Raw genomic sequence first — 21569 nt, 5'->3', positions numbered from 1 at the left:
GCTCCTTCCAGTTATCACCTGAGCTCCAGAGCTGGGGCTCAGCCTGGACTGTCTGGGGCAGGATGCCACCTCCTTCTTCCCCCAGGGCACTCCGGACTTGGAACAGGATGATTTGGGCTCCCACGGCCACGCCCGCCACCCAGTGGCTGGCCAGTCTCCTCCCACGCAGCCCTGGCGGCTGCCATCCATGGGGCTCTGTTCTGGGGTTGGCCCCAGGCCCCTGTGGTTAGCCAAGGCCCCAGGGCCCCGGCTGTGCGGGGAGTGAGGGCGGAGGCATTGGGCAATGGGCTGTGCAGAGGGTGCCTAGGTCTACTCCAGTCCCACCGTCCGGGCCCACAGCCTCAGTGCCTCCTGGCAGGTCCAGAGTGGGAGCCAGAGGTGACAGCCTGGGGCGGCAGCGGACAGCTTGATCTTTTGTCAGATGCTGACAGACTGTCTGCTCGGTGGTGATCCTGTGCTGGGCAAAGGGCATACAAGGGCAGAAGATGGTCCCTGTCCAACCAGGGCCCTGGGTGCTTGATGAGGAGGTAGAGGGGCCTGGGCGCCTCAGGCAGTGTCCTGAAGCCAGGAGGTAAGGGGGGCATAGCCGAGACGGGGGCTTCGAATGTCACCTCAGTCCCCGTGGCAGGGCCTCCCCAAAAGGGCCCAGCCACTTTGGAGCGAGCTGGAAGTGGGTGGAGGACACACCCCACCCTGGCTAGACGTAGGTACAGATTCAAGAAGTAAGTGTCGGGACTTCGCTGGTGGTCCAGTGGATAAGACTCCACGCTTCCACTGCAGGAGGCCCAGGTAAGATCCTTCATGTCACACAGTGTGGAAAAAAAAAAAGGAAGAAGAAGAAGAACAAGAAGAAGAAGTGTGTCCCACAAAAGCCTCAAGAGGCCTATGGACACCCCCAACATTCCTGTCTTCCCAGCCCACGGAGGCCCGGTGCTCCATCCAGACGATGGTAGTCAAGTGTTAGGACAAGGGGGCATGGAGGACCTGAGTCCGACATTCAACCTCCTCACCCACCTCAGCTTTCAGCAAGGAAACACTTGCCTGAGGGAAGGCGCAGAGACAGCCCGCGCTGTGGTCCTCACACCGCTGCCAGGGCTAGCGCCGGGACTCCCCGCGACTGTGTCCCCAGGATCCCAAAGGAGAGGACGAGGACCCCTCCCCCACCCCACAGCCCGAGGAAGGCAGGCAGAGAGCGGCCCGCTCCAGGCCCACAGGAGGCTGCGGGATCCTTTCTAGGTCCCCTGGGAGGCTGTGCGTGGCGCCCAGTTGCCTGAAGGAGTTGAACCCAGCCTCTCATGGAGCATGGGGGTGAAGGCGCTCACCGGACCAGTCCCTGAATGCCCAAGAAGGATTTTCCTCCCTGCCTGGAGTTGGGACATCAGGCATTTGGGGGAGCTGGGCTGGGAGGTGAATCCCCACGGAGGTGTGTGTCCTCGGGCACCATTCAACCTCTCTGGCCCTTTCACCTCTGCCTATAAGCAAGGCCCGCCAGGGACGTCCTTTCAAAAAGGGCTGGCCCACCATCCCAGAACGGAGCCATCACTTCCGCTGACCTTTGTCTCCTGCCCCTGAGGCTGTAATCACTTTCTCAGCTCCTGTATCTCTCCCCACGGAGCATGGGAGGGGAGACAGTGGCGAGCGGGGAAGGGAGTGTTGTCAGCCGTCTGAGCCAGGCCTAGCCAGGGTGGTGGCAGTAGAGTCAGCGGCAGACACACCCTCCCCTGTCCCCAGAGACCGACCCCCTCCTGTATTTCCCTGGCGCTCCGTGCCAGGCTTTGTGCTGGGAGCTGGTGACAGCTGCTCAGGCAGCCCAGGGCCCACTCTCGCAGTTACTGCTTGGAGACGGTCTCACCAGGCCCAGCCCAGACAGCACGGGAGTCGCTGTGCCCCCTCCGGTCCGACTCTCTACTCATCTTTACGTAGGACACCAAACTCAGACCTTCTTTCTGTAGCCGAGAAGGCGTGGTTCCCTGCCCACCTCTGCTGCTTGGACCAAGGGCCTCCATCTCTGAGAACTTCACCTGTCCAGGGACCCTCCCTGCACAGGATACAGGGCAGAGGGGACAGCGTGTTGCTGCTGCTGCTCTGGAAGGGATGAGGTGAGACGGCCCAGGCAGGGGTGAAGAAAACAGCCACTGGCCTTGAGGGACCCCGTCCAGAGCAGGGCTTTCTCAGCTGATAGGAATGACTACTCCAATAGCATTCGCTGAGCACTTACTCCAGGGCAGATGCGTTCCATGCAATAACACAACCAGTGCCCGTGTTGGGCGTGCTCGGTTTGCCCCAGACAGATTCCCTGACTTCCTCGACCCCTGCGGGCTGCTCCCCAGGTCTCTGGTGTCCAGAGAGGGGAGGGGTTGGCCAAGGAAGGGACATTCTGAGAGCGAGAGGGGTATTTCCTCCCGGCCCCCTCCCTGCTCCAGGGGTGGCTGCCTTCCTCCATGATTACAGCTTCTTCCCGCCCCCACACCTCCATCACCCAGTCGGTTATCCACGCCCCCTCTCATCTCTTCAGCTCTATGCAGAGCCACCGTCTCGTCCTGATTTTCCTGGGACTGTCCTGCTTTAGCACTGAAAGTCCCACACCCAGGAAAATCCCTGGGCCCTGAACACACCAGATGTTGGCCGCCCCTGCTCGGGGGGAGTGAGGGGATGAGGGTGGCCACGGCTTCCCGCCGCTGCCCGCCTCTGGCCTCTGCATGCTGTGTTTGTGCCCTCAGCCACGTCCATGCCTCTGTAAGGAACCCTTTCATTGAAGTCTATTTAGTTAAACTCTCTTGGGTAAATTGGTTTCCTTCTGGGACCCTGAATGGTCCCATCCCCACACAGCCCTGTGAGGTAGATATTATTCTTACTAATTTCTTTTCACAGGTGAGGAAACTGAGGCACGGAGAGGTCAAGGACTTGGTCAAGGTCACTCCACCAGTAAATGACAGAGCCAGGATTCAAGCCCAGGAATTCTAGCTCCAGGGCCTTGTGCTCACCCACTCCTGTCTCCCTCACAGAGGGCAAAGGCTGAAAAGCTCCTTCTTAGATACTTTTGAAGGAGAGATCTGTGGGTCTGAGAAAAGTGCTGGGCTCTGCATAAAACAGGGGGCAGTGGCGTGGAGCTCAGGCCATGGAGTTGGGAGTGGACCAGGTGGAGAGGGGGAAGAGGGAAGGAGCAGTGCAGGAGCTGATGGGCTGCTGCAGGATGAGAAGGTAAGCCTCCCGCCCTCCTAGCACCTGGCCCTGATGCCCACACCCCTGGCTTCCTGCAGAGCGTCCTGCAGAAGAGGGAAGGAGGAGAATTTCCCAGTGCCATGTTCACACAGGCCTAGAGATAGGATAAGCTCCATGGGGCGGGGAGGATGGGACACAGCTCCCCTCCCAAGTCTCCATCAAGCCCCCAGGCACAAGCTGAGCTCCTGATCCCCATCCAGGGTGCAGGAGAAGAGGCTGCCCAGAGGTCCCGGACTAACAGGAAAGCTGCATTCCAGACCAGAACCAGGCAAAAACAGAGCCAAGAACAGCAATGGGTGCAGCCAGACTGTGCCAGGGACAGGAAGGGTCTGGTGCATTCTGACATGGAGAACTGGGGAAGGTTTCCAGGGAGGAGAAAAACTGGTGCAGACTTGGGAAGAAGGAGGAACAGGGATGGATGGGGCTGTCCTGGGTCAGGAGTAGAGCCTATTGTAGGCAGTTAGCCAGGAAGCAAGAAAGATACAAGAGGTACTAAAACATCAGTGGGGATGGAGGAACATAGTGGAGGGTCAGAAATCCCTTGACGAGCTGATTGGGGTGAGGAGTGAGATGCCCACAGGACCTACCCAAACAACCGTAGATATTCCATACATTGCTTCCTGAGAGAGTGAGCTGGGTAGCTGCATAGCTTTTGTTTTGTGGGGTGAGCTGTGCAAGCCTGGGGCAGAGCTGAATTGCTGGACGGAGGGGCAGTGAAGCTTCACATCTGCCAAAAGTAACCTTCGCCTGTGCCCTGCAGCCTGTCCTCTAAATGCACTTGGAACACATATTTGAGGCTATGGCTTAGCATCAGTGCTGAATTATTAACCTGCCCAGGAGAAGGGCCAGAGGTGAGAGATGGGGGTCAGGCGACAAGACCCAGGCTTTCCACCCTGGGTAGAGCCAGAACCAGTGCATCACTGGGAGGGGACCTCAGCACACATCCCCATCTCCCAACCCAGGGTGTCTGAATTAGCTGTCAAAGGCCAGCCTCTGGCCCTGGAAACCAAGGGCTCCAAGAAGGAAGGCCTGGCTCTCATGAATGGGACGGATTATGACGGAGAGACACATTAGGAGGGCACGATGGGTCTGATCTCGTTTGCCAGCATAGCCCTAGTCCTGGTACTCAATAAAATGTATGGGAGGGAGGGAGTAGGGGAGGGGGAGGGAGAGAGAAAGGAAGAACCACTGCAGGGAGAACTGGGTGCTGCTTTATTTCACAGGAAATAAGTGGACAGAAATACAGAAATGGAGGCCCAGAGGCAGGTGAAAGGGCAAGGGTGATGCCCCTTGGTTCCAGCCCTCAGGCTCTGGTCAGTGGGTCTCAGGCCTCTCCCTGGGGTTGGGGATGCAGTCTGGCCAAGCCCAAGCAGGAGTTCTCCCAGCTCAGTCAAAGACTGTGGAGAAAGGAGAGGTCGAGACTGACTGGCTGGAGGCTGGGCACTGTGCTCCTTGGATGGGGCGGGCAGTAGACAAATGAGATGCAAATCAGCATGCGGAAGAAGGCCAGCCTGAGCAAGCATTCAGAACAGCAGGCAGGACCTGACTGACTTCTGCAGAGGCCCCTGTGGGCTGGCTCGGGCTGTGGGCAGTGGACACAGAGCCGGCCATGCAGGGATGGGGGTGATGAGGGTGGGAGAAGAGCTGAGAGGGCTCAAGGGGGGGGAGGGGAAGCAAATGACCTCTGGATCACTCAGTATGTGATGGACGTCTTCAGACTTGACTCAACGGTCTTCTTCAGGATGGTGCGGCAGGTGGAGTTGGAGCCAGAGCCAGACACAGAGCAAGAGCCCAAAACAGGGCCCTGCCCAGAGCCCAGGATGACCTTGGAGTCACCGGTCACAGTGCTGGAGCCTCCGGTCACAACACTGGAGCAGTTGGACCCAACGCTGCCTTTCCCGCCTCCGAGTTCACAAGTGCCCACCAGGCCCCCATGTGCTCCTCCAGACACGATGGTGCTGCCTCCCCCAACAGCTGCCAAGAAAGGCACCAGGGTCACAGCAGAGTCCTCGATTCCCCAGGGACCCCTCTCCCAAAGTCCCCTGATACTCACAGATAGTGACCTGACTGGCACATTCTCCAAACATCCTAGGGGGAAAAGGACAAGAGGAAGAAACGCTAAGAAGGGCTGCAGAGCATATGTCCCCGGTGCTTTTAAGCCTCTTGGAGCAGCTCACCACCCTCTGAGCAAATAAAATCCCCAGTCCCCAATTTTAAATCCTTCCCGGCAGAACGGGTGGCCCTCAGTGGCCCAGAGTGTCAAGAAACCTCTCAGCATCCTGTGTTGGCCTTGCATCCCCCACCCCCACCTCAGTCACACATCCCCAGGGCCCTCTGACCGGCCCCCACCTGCTCTCCTCGCCCTCCAGCAGCCTGCGGTAGGTGGCGATCTCCACATCCAAGGACAGCTTGGAGCTCATCAGCTCCTGGTACTCGCGCAGCAGCCGCGCCATGTCCTGCTTGGCGGTTCTCAGAGCGGCCTCCAGCTCAGCCAGCTTGGCCTGAGCATCCTTGACGGCCAGCTCCCCACGCTGCTCAGCACCGGCAATGGCGGCCTCCAGGCTGGCATTCTGGAGGGGCATAGAAATAAGGCAGAAAGTGGCTGTAAGCGTGGCACAGGCTCCCAAAGCACCTACTGTAGTTATAACTTAGAGGCTGAGATGGACCATAACCTCATGAGCCCAAAATTACTCCTGGCCACACCCAGCTCTTCTCATTCTAAAACAGAGTATTGCCTCTTCTGCTTCTTTAACTCCCAGAGTGGGTTAAGTAGTGTCCTCAAAAATGTCATGTCCATCAAGAACATGACCTTATACGGAAATAGGGTCTTTGCAGATGTAATTAGTTAAGGATATCAAGATGCTATCATCCTGTATTTAGGGTGAACTCTAAATCCAGTGACTGGTGTCCAAGAAAAAGATGAGAAGACACAGAGACAGACACTGAGATGACACCACGTGAAGATGGAGGCAGAGATGGGAGGGATGCAGCCGCCAGACAAGGCATGCCAAGGAATTTCTGGAGCCACCAGAAGCCAGAAAGAGGTGAGGAAGGATTCCCCAGCTCCTTCAGAGTGAGCGTGGCTCCCAACACCTGAGTTCAGATCTCTAACCTCCGGAACTGACAGAAAAGATTTCTGTTCTCTCAAGCCAGCAAGTTTGTGCTACTTTGTACAGCAGCCGCAAGAAATGAATCCATCTCCTTTTCTACTTTGTCCAGTGATCTTCCCCTATTTCTTCCCACACCCCAACCCTCAGCACCTTCCCTGCAGTACTTTCTCTCTCCCAGGGTACTTAAAGCTCTTCCTATCCTGTGTGGGCCGTTACCTACAAGTCTCATCTCAAGGGCCACCATGGTCCTTGAGGTTTTTGGAACAGCCCCATTTCAAATACTTTGTCCCGATGTTGTCAGAGTCTCAAGGGCCTCAATTTGGGGTTTGAAAAACATTCTCTGTGCTCACTTCTCCAATCCGATAGAAAACTCCTAGAGGAAGGACAGCATCCCTGTCTAATCAGCCATCTAGTTGATTTACCCTCACATTCGGTTCAGGAAAGAAGGCATCCCCTAAAGGCTCTCTCTCTTCCCACAAAGCACCCCATGGATGGGGAACATCGTCTCCATTCTACAGATGAAGAAACTGAGGCTCAGAAAGGAGGTGAGTGGTGGAGCTGGGACCCTAATCCAGGACAGCTGAGATCCAGGACAGCTGAGGTCCAGACCACTGCTCTACTGTAGCCTCAGTTCATCAGGCTTGTGCAGGAAGAGGAGGAGTAAGAGGGGACTGTGTCCCCAAGAGGGATTCTGCTATGCGGGGGCGGGGGGGGGGAGCGGTCTATGATCCCCAGATGTGGGGACCTGGTGACTCTCCTAAGTGCTGGCCACTGGGCTCTGAGACTCCAGGTACTTCATTGTCGTCTGGGTGAACTTAGTTGAGAAAGCAGTTTTCTGGGCTCCACCTTAGAGAATCAGATTCCCTCTCGCTGGTGGGAGGCCCAGGAATCTGCTTCTTATCAGAAACCCCAGAGAATCCCAAAGCTTATAAAGCAAAAAGTCCAAATTTATGAGCAAAACACTGTGGCAGCAAATTGAGTAATAGGACCTGGTCACCCTCATCTCAGGTCTTGCCTCACACTCCAACGGAGAGCAGGTCAGGATGGCTGGAGACTGAGTCTAGCCTTTGAATCATCTGTGCTCAAAGAACTTTCCCCAGAGAGCCCTGCTTGCATGTGGACAGGCCACACGTGACTTGGGAGTCAGGCTGAAGAGCTTGAGGAAACCCCCTGACTCTGTGGTCTCAGCTCTCAACCCTCTGTTGATCCCAAAAAAACAATTCTTTGGTCTTGGGGAAACTGGGGGCAAAAACACTTGAAAACTTAAGAATTTGTAATCCTCACATCTAGAAGTGAGGTCTCCAGGAGGAGCAGGAAACCACCTCCCTGCCCTTGCCATCCTCTCCATCCACTTCTCCCTGATCCTCCCACCAACAGCATCACCTGACCCTAAGGGGGCCTCGACACCCCTCCATCCTGCCCATGTCCCCAGCCCCTTGAGATCCTGGTTCTCTCCCTCCCTAACAGAGGACCAGGAAATTCAGCATGTGGCCTTAGAGTCCCTGCTGGGCTTGTCAAAAGAAGAGATAGGAAAAGAAATGAACTAAACCTCTCCCCAAGGAGCTGAAAGCAAGATGTGCGTGTGGGCACAGAATGCAGCGTGAGGGTTGGGGCCGGGGTTGGCAGTGTGGAACCCAGGAAGCTAGAATTCCCAGGAGAACTGAACACCTCTGAAATTGGGCTGGAAGTTCTCTCCACCCCAAATTAGCCACAGCTCCAGCCAGTTATCAAAGTTTCACATAAACCCAGGAGTGACACGGGCACAAAGGTGGTGAGACGGAGGAAGGCCTGGGGGGCTCTGGGACCCTTACCTGCTTCTTGAGGTTCTCAGTCTGACTCTGCAGCTTCTGAATGGCCTGCTGCAGCTGAGTGATCTGGACTTTGGTCCCCTTCATTTGGTCACTGTGAAGCTGGGCAGACACCTGCAGCTCCCGGTACTGACGGGGGATGGGGTGACACTGTTAGTGGAGAGGACCCTCATCTTTGACCCCAAGACCATGAGAAGCACCATGGCCCCAGTTCTCTGCCTCCTCACACCCTCATTTGGGTTCTGGCTTAAGTATTTGGGAAACCAGAACACAGTGGGATGTGGTTGCAGAAGTCTGGGCTCATCTCCCACGGTTTCCCTGCATTGCCGCCCTCCTGGAGAGGGGAAACCTGGTGCCCACCCAGCCCTGGTGCTTCAGAGAGGCTATCAGAACTGCCCCAATGGGACCAAGGTGGACAACCACCCTGAGGGGCAGGCAGGGAGACCCAGCCTTTTTCAGCTCGGTGCTTGCCCGCCCGGCCCCGCCACCTTGGTCTGGTACAGCATCTCAGCCTCGGCTTTGCTGGTCTGGGCGATCTCCTCGTACCGGGCGCGGACCTCGGCGATGAGGTCTCTGAAGTCCAGGCAGCGGTTGTTGTCCATGGACAACACCACAGACACGTCACTGGCCTGGGTCTGCAGCTGGCCCAGCTCCTGTGGGGTAGACTGATTCAGTGTCCAATGGCCCCCAGGCTCCCTTTCCCCTTGGAGCCTCGGGCAGGTGGGCAGAGTGCCTGACTTTCTGCTCCCCTCCTCCAGAGGCAGCCCTCCTTCACCCAGTGTCGCTGAGCACGCCCTGCTCTCTGTAGCGCTGTGTCTTTACCTGGAATTGAGGGCTGTCCAATGACTCCTGGACATTAAAGGAACATGTCCCGCAGGGTCTGAAATCACCTGGTCCCCATCACTCCCCTGACTTCCTATCACATCCTCTCTCTCTCTCTCTCTTCACATCCCCACCTCCATTGCTCCAGCCACAGAGGCTGCCTTGCATTTCCTCAAAGACACCAGCAGCCTCTGCCTGGAATCCCGGATTCCCCAATTCCCCACAGTGTATCTATCTTCCTCACCGCCTTCAGATCTTTGCTCAAATTTTATCTCCTAAATAAGGCCACCCTGACCACCCTATTTGAAATTGCCACCTGCCCTACTGGCCCCCACATTCCCAATCCTCCTTTCCCTGCTCTAATATTCCTTTTTCCCATACCATTTATCACTTTCTAACACACTATTTAATTTATTTACTAGGTCTAGTGTTCATTGTTTGTCTCCCAATAGAAAGAAAGCGTCATGATTTTTGTCTGGTTATTCACTGGTGTATCCCCAATACCTAGCAATTCACATGGTGAATTCTTAGTAATTGTTTGTCAAAGGACAATGACCAGGATCTAAGTCACCCTAACCACCGTAACTCCCACTGTCACCACAGGGAGCCTGCCCGCCCTGTCCCCTTCCCTCCCTCCCGCCTGCCCTCAGCCGACCATCACTTCTGCCCTTGTGAATCCTCACTTCTTCATAGAGACGCCTCAAGAAGCAGATGTACTCCCTCAGAACCTCCACCTTGCCTTCCAACTCCATCTTGCTCAGGAAAGCCCCATCCGCATCCTGGGGACAGGAAAACAAAGACCATGTACCCCCACTCCCTCTTTGGGAGTCCCACTCTGACCCAGGAGTTGTGTTCACACACTGCCCAACACTGCCTCCCCCGACCCCCACCCCCGCTTCATGGCCATCTCTGGCTCCCGTTCCTTCCTCGTTCAGCCCCGCCCTGCCCTGCTCTCTCTTTTGCCTGACACTGACCTACACCACCTTCAGGAAGCCTTCCCTGATTCATCCCAACCAGTTCTGCTTCTTTCACTCCCTCCCCACCTTCTCCCGTAGTGACGCCCAGAGCTCATCACATAGTCCCTCAATGGGATCTTGTCCTGGGGTCCTTGTATCTATGCAGATGTCCCGTTTCCTCAGAGGGTCCATACAGGCAGTGTGACAACCTGCGGTGCGTGAGGATCTCCCACCCCCTGCCCTCCCAGCCCACGACTGGGTTCTGTGCATAGTGGATGCTTGGGGTTCGGGTAGAGCAGCTGACCCCATCCTCACCTTTTTGAGGACCGCGAAGTCCTTCTCCAGCAGGGCGTGCTTGTGCGCCTCCTGCTCATACCTGCCAAGTAAGCACAGAAAGACTCTGCCTGGGCTGCCAGCATCAGAGCCCAGGCCCCTCTCCAAGCACAACCTCCCTGAAAAGCTCACTCTGCTTTAGATGCTCCAAAGCAGGACATGCCACCAGCCTGCTTGTCTCCTCTTCCATCAGGAAGTTTTCTCATGTCCCATGTCCCTCTTCACTCGTTCAGCCCAGGTCCACTTACTGACATCAGGCCACTCTGCTTCATGTTTATAAAGCATATTCAAACACTTCTTCTCACTTACCACCTGCAATCATCATCTGAAGCAGGCATTTTGGATTTTGTCAGAGAGATTACACGATGTGCCCAAGCCATAGATAATTAGGTGGTCCAAGCAGATCTAAAACCCTGTCCCCGATCTATCCAGGATCTCCACCTGGGTCCTGGAGCCATCCTCCCAATGGCTCTGGAAGGTAAGAAAGGCAGGTGGCATCTTCCCAGTCTACAGATATGGAAACTGAGGCTGGGAAAGGTAAGGTGCTTTGCCCAAGGCCATACAGCTATTCCTGGCTCACAGTTGCCAAACCCAGGCCCTCTGTTGGTTCAGGGCTCTCTCCATACCACCAGGTGACCTTGTGGGGAACCCAGAACCGCAGCCCAGCTGTGAGTCATGCCACAGCCTTGGGGACGGTCCCACTAAATGAATTCCCTTCCACCTCTGAGACCAGAGAATATCTGAGTCACTTTAGCCCACAGTCTGCTCAACAAGAATTTCTCAAGAAGAAACCCACATAGGCACTGTTTAAATAAGCCCCTCCCAGCCTTGACCAGAAACATGGCCTTCATAGTTGAGGCCTGCTAGAATCGAGGCTCTCCGGTCCTGGGTCTCAGGGGCTGTGGGACCTCTTACCTGCAGCAGGTAGGGCCCCTTGAGAATCAGAGGGAATGAGGATGCAGAGCAGCTAGAGGGGAGGCCGGTCATGTGACTCTGAGAGCTTAGCAGTGGGACACCCTCTGGCTGACAGCCTGATTCGAGCCTTCCCAGCCCCCACCCAGGCCCCATGGGGATGCTGCGGTTTGCTCACTTGGCTTTATACTCCTCCTCCTGGTCCTGGGAGGACTTGAGCTCCGCGTCCAGAGACCCTCGTTCTCTCTGCAGCTTCTCCAGCTGATTCCTAAGCTGGACCAGATAGGCCTCGAAGAAAGACTCCAGGCCCTGGGGACTGTCACTCAATCCCTGCTGCTGCAGCAAGTGCCACTTGGTCTCCAGAACCTTGTTCTGCTGCTCCAGGAACCGCACCTAGAGCACAAGCAAAGGGTCCCTGAGGCTCCTGCCAGACTCCCTGTGCACAGCCTCTGGGAAGTAAAGCCTGAGTAACCCTCTAGCCAATCTGGAGCCTTTTAGGCCTTTGATAAATATTTGCCAACACACTGAATGGATTATAATGACATTTTCATAAAAGGAATTTCAAAACACCAATCAGACAAAGACTCAGCATACATAGAGAGACTCCAGTTAGACCACAAGAGGGACTTCCCTGCTGCAGAAGTGATTAGAAAAGTAGTAGGAGACCAGACTTCCCCATTCCCAAGACCACTGAGAACAGTTCCTCCAAGGGAGGCAAAGAGACAGGGGCTTAGCTGAGTTGACCCTCACCTTGTCAATGAAAGAAGCAAACTGGTTGTTGAGGGTTCTGATCTGTTGGGTCTCCTGAGTCCAAACCACCTGGAACTGGGGGTCGATCTCAATCTTCAGCGGGGTCAGCAGACTCTGGTTGATGGCCACTTCCTGGATGCCTCCAGGAGGGCACAGGGGAAGCCCAGGCCCACCGCTCCCCTCCCCAAACCGCACTCCTAGGCTTCTCCCCGAACCCCAGGCCCTCCCACGAGAGCCTCCTCGGGATCCCCTGAAGGAACTGAGGCTCCTGCTGCTGAAGCTGACCCTGCCTCGGCCCCTTGAGCGAGCAGAACAGGCTGAGCGAGCACTGAAGCCCCTCTGGGCCCGGCAGGGAAAGAGAGACATGGCAGAGGCTGAAGGTCTCACAGCTGCAGACAGAGGATCATCAAGGTGTGTGAGTTCCTGCCCCGAGGCCCCGGCACGAGACTTTTATCCCCTCCCGTGCCTGGGCTGGGACTTGGAGGGCAAGATGCTCTTGGCCTGACTGTGTCTGTGACTGGCTCCAGTTGACTTCTTCTGACACATCTGGGGAATAGGTGCCCGGCATGTGCAAAGCCCACAGAAGAAACCTAGAGCCTGTCCTCAGAGCTCCTAAGCTATGGGAGGAATGGGCACATTCTGAAAACCAGGAAGTAGCCAGAGACCTGGACTTCAGTGCTGGGGGATGGGGAGAGATAGCCCCGAGCAAAGTCACTGAGGGCTATTCAAGGAAGGCTTCCTGGAAGAGGAGATGGGGAAGAAGGGAGGCACATTCAAGGGGAGAAGAAGATGGGAGGGGTTCAGATGGAACCCTTGAGTGCCCTGCAGATGCCGGACAGAGGAGTGCAGCTTCTTGAGGGAGGATCTACATACAAGAGTAGGCGAAGGAAGGTGCTTTGCAGCACAGAAGCCAGGAGGTTAATAGAGGTGTGGTTGTCATCGTTGGCTAAAAGACACTGCAGGATTTGGAAATGAAACAGAAAAACAAGGTATCCAAGTCCCTCCTCTTGCCCAACCCTGCGATCATCCATGAGGCACCACCCCACTCAAACCAGGCATCTCCACCCAGGACGGCAGCGAGTGGAGCATTTCTAAGCCCAGCCGGTGTCCCTTCCACAAACACACAGCACCAGGCCCATCCACTTGGGTCCAGCACTGTGTTCGTCAAGTTACATATCAGAGGATCCCAGGCACTGAAATAAAATTTACATTGAGACATACTCCCCCGGGGACCAGGAGCAAAAACAGGAGTTTGGGGGCTCCCTGCAGGATAGATTCCATCTCCGTCCTGAGAGTCTGCTAATTGGAGGAGCCCCCGTGTTCATCATTCAGTGAGCCTCCCGCCTGGTGGAGGACTCATGGTGGGAGGCATCCAGCCGCCTCCACTGATGGCCCTCCCACCGCTGTCAAGGAGGGCTGGCAGCTCTGATTTTTAGAAATTTCCAAAATGTCGTCTTTACATGGTAGGAGGGCTATTTCTCCCTGTCCCTCCCCCGCTTTCTTAGAGCCTGATGCACCCTACACCTGGGATACTGGGGCCTTTGATAATACAACTCAAAGCCAGGACGAACAGAGACTCAGCAGAGTAAACACCCAAGAGCTGCGCCACGAGGAAGTCAGTCCTAGCAATGCCAACACTCCCGTAGGCGCTCCGTCCCCAGAAGCAGACAATGGTGAGCGTGTCTCCCCTCCCTCCAGAGGGTTAGAAGCCTCTTCCCCAGCCCCATCTGGCAGACAGCACCCCGGAAGGAAACTGAATGACAGATGACCTCAAGAGGAAGCAGAGGCCAGGCCTTCTACGGGGAAAACAAAAGAGATCAAGGGACTGAGGGCTCAGGTAATGAAGAGAAAAGGGGAAAAACGATCCAAGCAGAGATTCAGGTACACCGAGCAGACGGGAGGCAGTATGGAGCAGCCTCAGAGTCTAGAAAGAGAATCTGGGAAATGGGTTGAAGCCCACTGAGGACCCACCTCCAAACCCTACCCCCTGGGGACCACATTGCAGAGGCAAGGAGGGCCAGGTGCCTTCCTCCCACAAACGTTCTTAAGAAAGATCTCCGTGGGCTGGACTCTACCACCCCTCCCCACTGGTACTGAGGGTGAAGGGCAGAGGTCACACTTGGAACAGGCCTAATGTACCTCCCTGGAACGTCCCCATATTTGTGATGTTATAGAATATTAGAGCCAGAGAGCTTCCAGATCCTCTGGTCCAATGCCCTCATTTTACACTTAAGGACTCTGAGGCCCCATAGGGTATAAGGTGGGGTGCAGAGACTGTGTAGCCTTGAGTAACCTAAGAGATTGCACCAGATGACCTCTAAGCCTACTTTGACCCGACACTCTGTGGTTTGAGCGACTTGCTCAAGGCCACCCATGCAGCTGATCCAGCTGGAACCAGGGCTCCCAGCTAGCTCAGACCACTGCCCCATGGAGCAGACTGCTAAACAAACCTTTGATCGTGACTCCACAATGCCTGCCTTATCCACCTCTCCATCCAGCTCAGAGTCCGGCTTACGCTAGGCACCCGAAGTACTTGCTTAAGGGATGAATTCTTATCCAAGATAGTTATACCCAGGGACCTTTGAGAACCCTTGAGTTCTCAAACACTGCTGTAACACGTTTTCCCCTATTTAAAGAAAAATCGGGGACTTCCCTGGTGGCGCAGTGGTTAAGAATCCGCCTGCCAATGCAGGGGACACAGGTTCCATCCCTGGTCTGGGAAGATCCCACATGCCACGGAGCAACTAAGCCCATGAGCCACAACTACTGAGCCTATGTGCCGCAACTACTGAAGGCCATGCGCCTGGAGCCGGCGCTCCGCAACAAGAGAAGCCACTGCAATGAGAAGCCAGAGCACTGCAACAAAGAGTAGCCCGTGCTCACTGCATCTAGAGAAAGCCTGTGCACAGCAACGATGACCCAACAGCAGCCAAAAAATAAATAAAATTTAAAAGTTAAATTAAATTAAATTTAAATAAATCGTGTCAAGATGGAGAGAATGAAAAAGTGGTTTGGAGATTTGAAAGCCCACGCACAGCAACAAAGACCCAATGCAGCCAAAAAAATAAAAAGTAACAAATCAATTAATTAATTAAATTAAATAAATCGTGTTGTGATGGAGAGAATGAAAAACTGGTTTGGAGATTTGAATGCTAGGCCCCTCAGAGGCTGAGCGATATACATGAAGATACACAAAGGGATCCCAATCACGCAACAGCAAAAGTACAAATGGCTCTGGAATCATGGACTTAATTATAAACCCAGGATGTGAAGGTTCTAGTGGGTTTTATCTATTGGGTTAAATCCCCTTCTCCAAGTCAACCATCCTCAACCACACCTCATGGCCTGTGATCCCTGCCCACCCCAGTCCTGCCTTCAAGAATGCTTGAAGTGCAGCTTCTTGTAGCTCCCCAGCGGCCCCTTCTCTCACTGCTCCACCCTGAGTTCACCCCTGCCCACAGCTGCAACTCCTCAGCCTCTTTCCCTCTAATTGCTCTCAAGCCAGTTTTGCTTGTGCGGTGGATTTTTCGACCCAAAAGCCAGTTAATCACATTTATTTATTGACTCAATAAAATATGATTGAGCACCTTCTGTGTGCCTGGGCCTATGCTGAGAGTTGGGAATTTAGCAGAGAACAAGGCCCAGCCCCTGCACCAAGAAAGCTTAGAGTCTAGTAGAGAAACAGACACCAAACAGGTAATTAGACAAGTATTTAATTGCGATTGTGATAAGGAGAAAAAAAGTATAAGGCATGAAAGAGGCCTAACCTACTTTATCCCCTAATTTATTCTCGAACATGTCAGGAACACTCCTACCTCAGGGCCTTTGCACTCGCTGCTCCTTCTTCCTGGAATGCTCCTTCCCAGATCCCCACATAGCTACAAGTCACCTTCTTGGGCCGCCCTAAACTAAAATTACAACACTGAGGCCATCCGTCCTCTGGCACTTCTTATCCCCTTCCCAGGTTCATCTTCTTCCACATAGCACTTAGCACTTCCTAACATACCATATATTTTACTTACTCATTTTGTTCGTCAACCTTCCTGCACTAGAATATCATTTCCACAAAGGTGGGGATTTGGTCTCTTTGCTCACTTCTGTATCCTCTGCACTTAGAACACTGCCTGACATAGAGTAGGTGCTCAGTAAATACATGTTAAATTAATTCAGTTTCATCTTATTGATTTCCTTCCATCTATAATCTCTGGATAACCTTGTAACTCTCAATTCCGTTCTCCAAAACACTGATCGCTTCCCATCTCATTCCCACCCCAAGGTTGAAATTAAGCAAACATGGTAGTGTGTGTGTGTGTGTGTGTGTGTGTGTGTTATTGAGCTTCTGCTGTGGGCTAAGCACTGAGCTAAATGACACAGGAGACATAAGATGGATAAGGCCCCATCCCCATCCTGAAAGAATATATAGTCCCAAGGAGAATACACATATGAACATAGAATGGGAGGAAAGATCTGAGAGAGACTGCCCTGGGTTGCAAGAAAGCAAGTTGGTATAATAGTGGGGGATTCCTCTTTTTACCTTGACCCATTGTCTTGGAGGAAAGCAAGGACAGAGGCTTGCGGCATGCCACTCGAAACCCTTCCTCTGCAGTTTCACATCCTCCCAGAATATGTTCTTTGGAGGCTATGCTCAGCTGTTTGGGACTCTACCCAGCTGTACTTTTCTCTAAGAACTTTACATATGGTAAGGATGTGATCCTAACAGCCCTATGAAGTAGGTGTTTTGATTATCACCACCTTACAGAGGGAGGCACAGAGGGAACAAACAATTTTCCCAAGGCCACACAGCAGAGCCAGGATTTGAACAGAGATAGTTGGACTCCAGAGTCTTTGTACTTAACCACTTCACTGTGCTCCTCTCAGAGACCTGGGAATGTCAGTGTTGAAGGACACCTTAACCAAGTGAAGCCCAGAGAGGTAGGGTGACCTGCCCCGAGGTCACACAGCAGGTTCAAAAGTGAAACTCTTTCCTCAACATTCATCCATGATCAACATTAATTAAGCACTACCAGGTACCAGACACCATGCCAGCCCAGGTTAAACAAAATTTAATGGAAGTCCCTGCCTTCGAGGTATTTGCAGTCTGGAAGGGGGGCGGGGGGGAGTGGGGAATCTATTTGAAAACGAGTAAGTTCAGTAGAGTGTTGGGGGCTCCACTGTAGATGCACGTACAGGTCTTGTGCTTCTTGGCATCTTCTTGAAGCAGCAGCAGCAGCCGTACTTATTTTGGGCACATCCCAGAAGAACGGAAGTCATCTCCTGGGGTCAAGGTGAGGCGGGGCTACCCACACCCATTCGGGTCTTCCTGGCTTTCCCAGGGCAATGAAGGGGTTGGCTGCTGTCCTGTCCTGTTTGAGGGGAACTGGACAGAAAAGGCTCAAGCATCTCGTGCCTGCTTTTAGCCAGCCTCCCCTCCCCCACTGCAGACAGCCCATGACTTCCCCGATCTAGGCACCACGGAACCTTCCCTCAGCTCTGCTTTTGCAGAGAAATACATGCCGAATTCTGACCCAGAATCTCCTGAATCTCCCGAACATCAGCCACTCACATTCAACCTCCACCCTCATTCCATTTTGTAATGCCAGACGTACTAGTATGTACTTAATATCTTCTTTAAATCAAATCTAAATCAATTCACTTTTCTTATCCTGACCCTAAGCCATCATACCCTTGAAAGTGTAGCTTCTGTGTGCTAGTTCTAATTTTTTCTAATTCATATTCAAATACACATAACTATTAAAATGTAAAACATTCCCCCGTGTGCTGATGGCTTCCACAGAACACAGGTCCACCTTGACCGTCTTCGAAGTTCCCTGAAGCCAGTGAGGGCAAGGGTGGAGAAGCACCCATCAGATGGGGCTGCTTTCTGTCTCGCCTGTGATTACAGCTCCCTTGGCCTGTCAGGGCAGGAGGGGAGGGAGGAGATGAAAGGCCTGCCCTTCACTCTGCCCCAGGCCAGACAGAGCACACTCAGGCCAGCCTGCTCTGCCCTGGCACCCTCCTGCCTGCTGGGCTGCAGGGGGAGGGTAGCCCCTGCCCTCCTCAGTGCACTGGCGATGAAGGAAGGTGATGCCCATCCAGAGAATGGGCTTATGGCCACAGGGAAGCGGTGCCCCACAGGTGAGCCTAGCTGCTGCCTCTGCAGGCCCGCCATGCCCAGGTAATGACCCCCAAAACCCAGAGGTGCACATTCCCAAGACAGAGGCCTTGGAGAAGGAGGGTTTGCAAAGCTTTGCCTGGGAGCTCAGAATTTAAATGTTTGTCTCCAAGTTCCAGGTTGGGGATGGGAGTTAGCAGGGACAATGCCAAACTCGACCTTTGGAGTAATAACCATTTTCCATGTATAGCCTGCTCGTGTTTTACAAAGCACTTTTTAAAACTCTGTTGAGCCACCCAGTGTTCATTGCAGCACTATTTACAATAGCCAAGACATGGAAGCAAGCCAAATGTCCATCAACAGATGAATGGGTAAATATGTGGTGTATACACACACACACACACACACAATGGAATATTACTCAGCCATAAAAAAGAATGAAATAATGCCATTTGCAGCAACATGGATAGACCTAGAGATTATCATACTAAGTGAAGTAAGCCAGACAGAGAAAAACAAATATCATATGATGTCGCTTATATGTGGAATCAAAAAATAAAAGATACAAATGAACTTATTTACACAACAGAAATAGACCCACAGGCATAGAAAACAAACTTATGGTTACCAAAGGGGAAAGCGAGGGAGGGATAAACTAAGAGTTTGTGATTAACATATACACACTACTATATGTAAAATAGGCAACCAGGGAATTCCCTGGCAGGCCAGTGGTTAGGACTCCACACTTTCACTGCTGAGGGCCTGGGTTCAATCCCTGGTCAGGGAACCAAGATCCTGCAAGCCGAGTGGCGGCGCAGCCAAAATAAAATAAAATGAAACAGATAACCAGCAAGAATCTACTGTACAGCACAGGGAACTGTACTCAATATTTTGTAATAAACTATAAGGGAAAACAATCTGAAAAGAAAAAATGTATAGATATATGTATATATATAACTGAATCACTGTGCTGTACATCTGAAACGAACATAACATTGTAAATCAACTATACCTCAATTTCTTAAAAAATTCTATTGCAGACCCTCTGAGTGCCAATCACTGAGCTAGGCCCTATAGATGCTTTATGTTCTGTAATCCTAACCACAACCTGAGAAGTGGGTTTTATTCTTGTTCATGCTACAAACACAGAAACAAAAGCAACTGGTAAAGATCTCAAAGATAGGAAGAGGCCCAACCAGGACGAGAACCCAGATCTTCTAAGTATCCTGCAGTCTTCTTGGGAAGCCACAGCCTCCTCCGAGACTCCTTCTTGCAATAGGCCTGTGTACATATTTCCCTATGCAACAGAGAACTAGGGACTTCCCTAGCGGTCCAGTGGTTAAGAATCCGCCCTCTGATGCAGAGGATATGGGTTCAATCCCTGGTTGCAGAATAAGATCCCACATGCCATGGGGCAACTAAGCCTGCACGCTGCAACTACTGAGCACGCGGGGCACAACTAGAGAGCCCATGTGCCACAACTAGAGAGAAGCCCGTGTGCCGCAGCAGAGGATCCCATGTGCCACAACAAAGATGCCACTAACCGCAACTAAGACCCGATGCAACCAAAAAAATAAAATAAATAAATAAATACTTAAAAAAAAAAAAAAAACCAGGACCAAAAGCTTCCCCTCTGCTGAGTGCTGGGGAGAGAGGCCGGGGAGGGGACTCGTTGACCTTTACTGGGCAGTGGGTGCTGCTGTGTAACAGCTGGCTGTCTGCGGGGTTGGGAGAACACATCTCTGTTTTGTAGTGTTTGCCATTTTCTAGGGTATAAATGCTCCCACTATGGCTGATTTCAAGCTACCAGCATGATGTCACTGACCGCAGAGTTGGAAAGGTGTGAATACAGTTAGTTCTCGAGAGTTTGCACAAATTGGCTGCAGCACACTGCTACCCAAGGGTGAGGAAGGTAGAGGTCTTTCTGTGTAGTGGGACCTGTCCCAGACTGTGGGAGCCAGGAACACACCTTTAGGAGCAAACTGATGGTAACTGGGAGAGGGCAGAGGGCTGGGCTGAGAGGGACGGGGGAAGGTCTGGTCTGGTTTGGTCTGGTCTGGTGTTCAGATCAGAAAATCCAAGTCAAGAGTCCAGACTTGCCCATCAGGGCCCAGCACATAGCCACTGCCGCCCTGAACCAATCAGGTTCAGCCAGTTGGTGCCCTGCTGCTAGCAACCGCTCCTGATCTGGCAAATATTTAGGTGGCATGTTACTAAGGACAGCCTCCCAACACCCCAGAGTGTGAAAGGTCCATGGGGCAACTTCTAGGGCAAAGTTGCCAGGATTCCTACAACCTTGGGAAAATAAGGTCAAGGCCCCAGCAGGAACTCCTGGACTGGGAGATGGGGTAGGGGGTTTACCTGGACCAGCTCCCTGCCCCTCCTCAGCCCCTCTCACCAGCATCCCTCCCATGGCCATCTGAAGCTCTGAGCCCCAAGGCATGGGGCATGGGAAGGGGCTTGAGTCTTCTGCCCCCATCCCCAACGAACTTCAGCCTGAGAGAATAGTACTTGCAAAACTGCAAGTTACAACTCACTAGTGGGTTGTGAAATCAATTTAATGGACCTCAACCAGCACATCAGAGTGTAACACCGTGAAACTCTGTTCCATGTGTGCATACGTCTGTGTAAGTGTGTACGGAACGGTGATGTACGATGCATTTCTTACTAGGGATCATTGTCCAAAAAGGCTGAGAACCCCTCTGACAGGGGAGGTGGTCCCACCCCCAGACACATACAAACCCAAGAAATAAGACCAGAAATAGGAGTAGCATTAGTTGTCAGGACTTGGGGATGGGAAAAGTAGACATTTAGTCTGGGAAGATTTTCCAGAAGAGAAAAGTAATGAAGGGTTGGGAGGGGGAACTTGGAGAGTGAGGCCCTCTCTCAATCTATCCTGAAAGTTAGGAAATTCTCCTAATATCGAATCTAATCCCTAAGCCCACTGATGCGTGCTCTGCCCCGCAGCCCACCCACTTCCCAAAAGAAGGAATCGTGGCCCCCTGCTCCACATAACAGAATCACAGTCACAATTTGGGTCCAGGGGACGGAAGGTCAGGCGAGCCAGGGAGTGCAGACAGCAGCCTGCTGAGTGCCGGCAAGGCGAGGCAAGGCGGGCCAGCCTCCGTGGTGACACAGACCAGATCTTGGGGACTGTAGACTCTAATTAAGATCACAATACTCCAAAACTGGAGAACGACCCGACAGCAAAAACACCCCACACACGCATAATACCTTCCAGTTGTTGTAGACTGTCAGAGCAGAGAGACCGGAGAGGTCATCTTATCCAACACCCTTGTGTCATAGCAGAAGAAAATGAGGCCCAGAGAGGGCAAGCAACCTGCCCAGGGCACACAGCAAGGGTAGGACTAGAACCCACCAAGCCAGGACTCATTTCATCCTGCACTACAGAGAGCCATGAGACTAGGACAGAGACCATAGAAGAGGACCCCGAGCCGCCACCCACGCACCCCCACCATCCCAGCAAGCTCGTGCACGCCATCATCTACCCATAATATTTCCTGGCACTTCTCAGCACCAAGTG

At 53.1% G+C, this 21569-nt stretch overlaps 1 protein-coding gene across 4 annotated transcripts; it reads right to left on the bottom strand.

Annotated features, from left to right (window-relative positions):
- Positions 1-4411: 4411 nt before the first annotated feature.
- Positions 4412-12849, bottom strand: KRT78 (keratin 78). 4 transcript variants are annotated; one of them, XM_057703357.1, is made up of 10 exons: positions 11914-12849; positions 11342-11556; positions 10234-10294; positions 9646-9741; positions 8629-8793; positions 8144-8269; positions 5572-5792; positions 5276-5310; positions 4905-5196; positions 4412-4619 (listed from the first exon to the last, which is right to left on the bottom strand). In XM_057703357.1, exons 1-9 carry the CDS (start codon positions 12277-12279, stop codon positions 4916-4918), a joined length of 1566 nt encoding a protein of 521 aa, XP_057559340.1. In that variant the 5' UTR covers positions 12280-12849; the 3' UTR covers positions 4412-4619; positions 4905-4915. The 4 variants fall into 4 exon arrangements, with proteins under 4 accessions (XP_057559340.1, XP_057559339.1, XP_057559341.1 ...); XM_057703356.1 differs by having other exon boundaries at positions 4412-5196; XM_057703358.1 differs by lacking the exon at positions 4905-5196.
- Between the last annotated feature and the right edge of the window lie 8720 nt (positions 12850-21569).

This window comes from Hippopotamus amphibius, chromosome 12 (genome assembly GCF_030028045.1).
Source record: "Hippopotamus amphibius kiboko isolate mHipAmp2 chromosome 12, mHipAmp2.hap2, whole genome shotgun sequence".
Classification (NCBI taxonomy): domain Eukaryota; kingdom Metazoa; phylum Chordata; class Mammalia; order Artiodactyla; family Hippopotamidae; genus Hippopotamus; species Hippopotamus amphibius.
Note: the sequence above shows the minus strand (reverse complement) of the source record. Positions and strands in the feature narration are given on the sequence as shown.

Coding starts and splice junctions, on each gene's coding strand:
- KRT78 (XM_057703356.1), bottom strand. CDS start 12,279: ATGTCTCTCTTTCCCTGCCGGGCCCAGAGGGGCTTCAGTGCTCGCTCA. Junction 10,295..11,341: donor GAGGAGGAGTATAAAGCCAA/GTGAGCAAACCG, acceptor CTTACTTGGCAG/GTATGAGCAGGAGGCGCACA. Junction 5,793..8,143: donor CTGAGAACCTCAAGAAGCAG/GTAAGGGTCCCA, acceptor ATGCCCCTCCAG/AATGCCAGCCTGGAGGCCGC.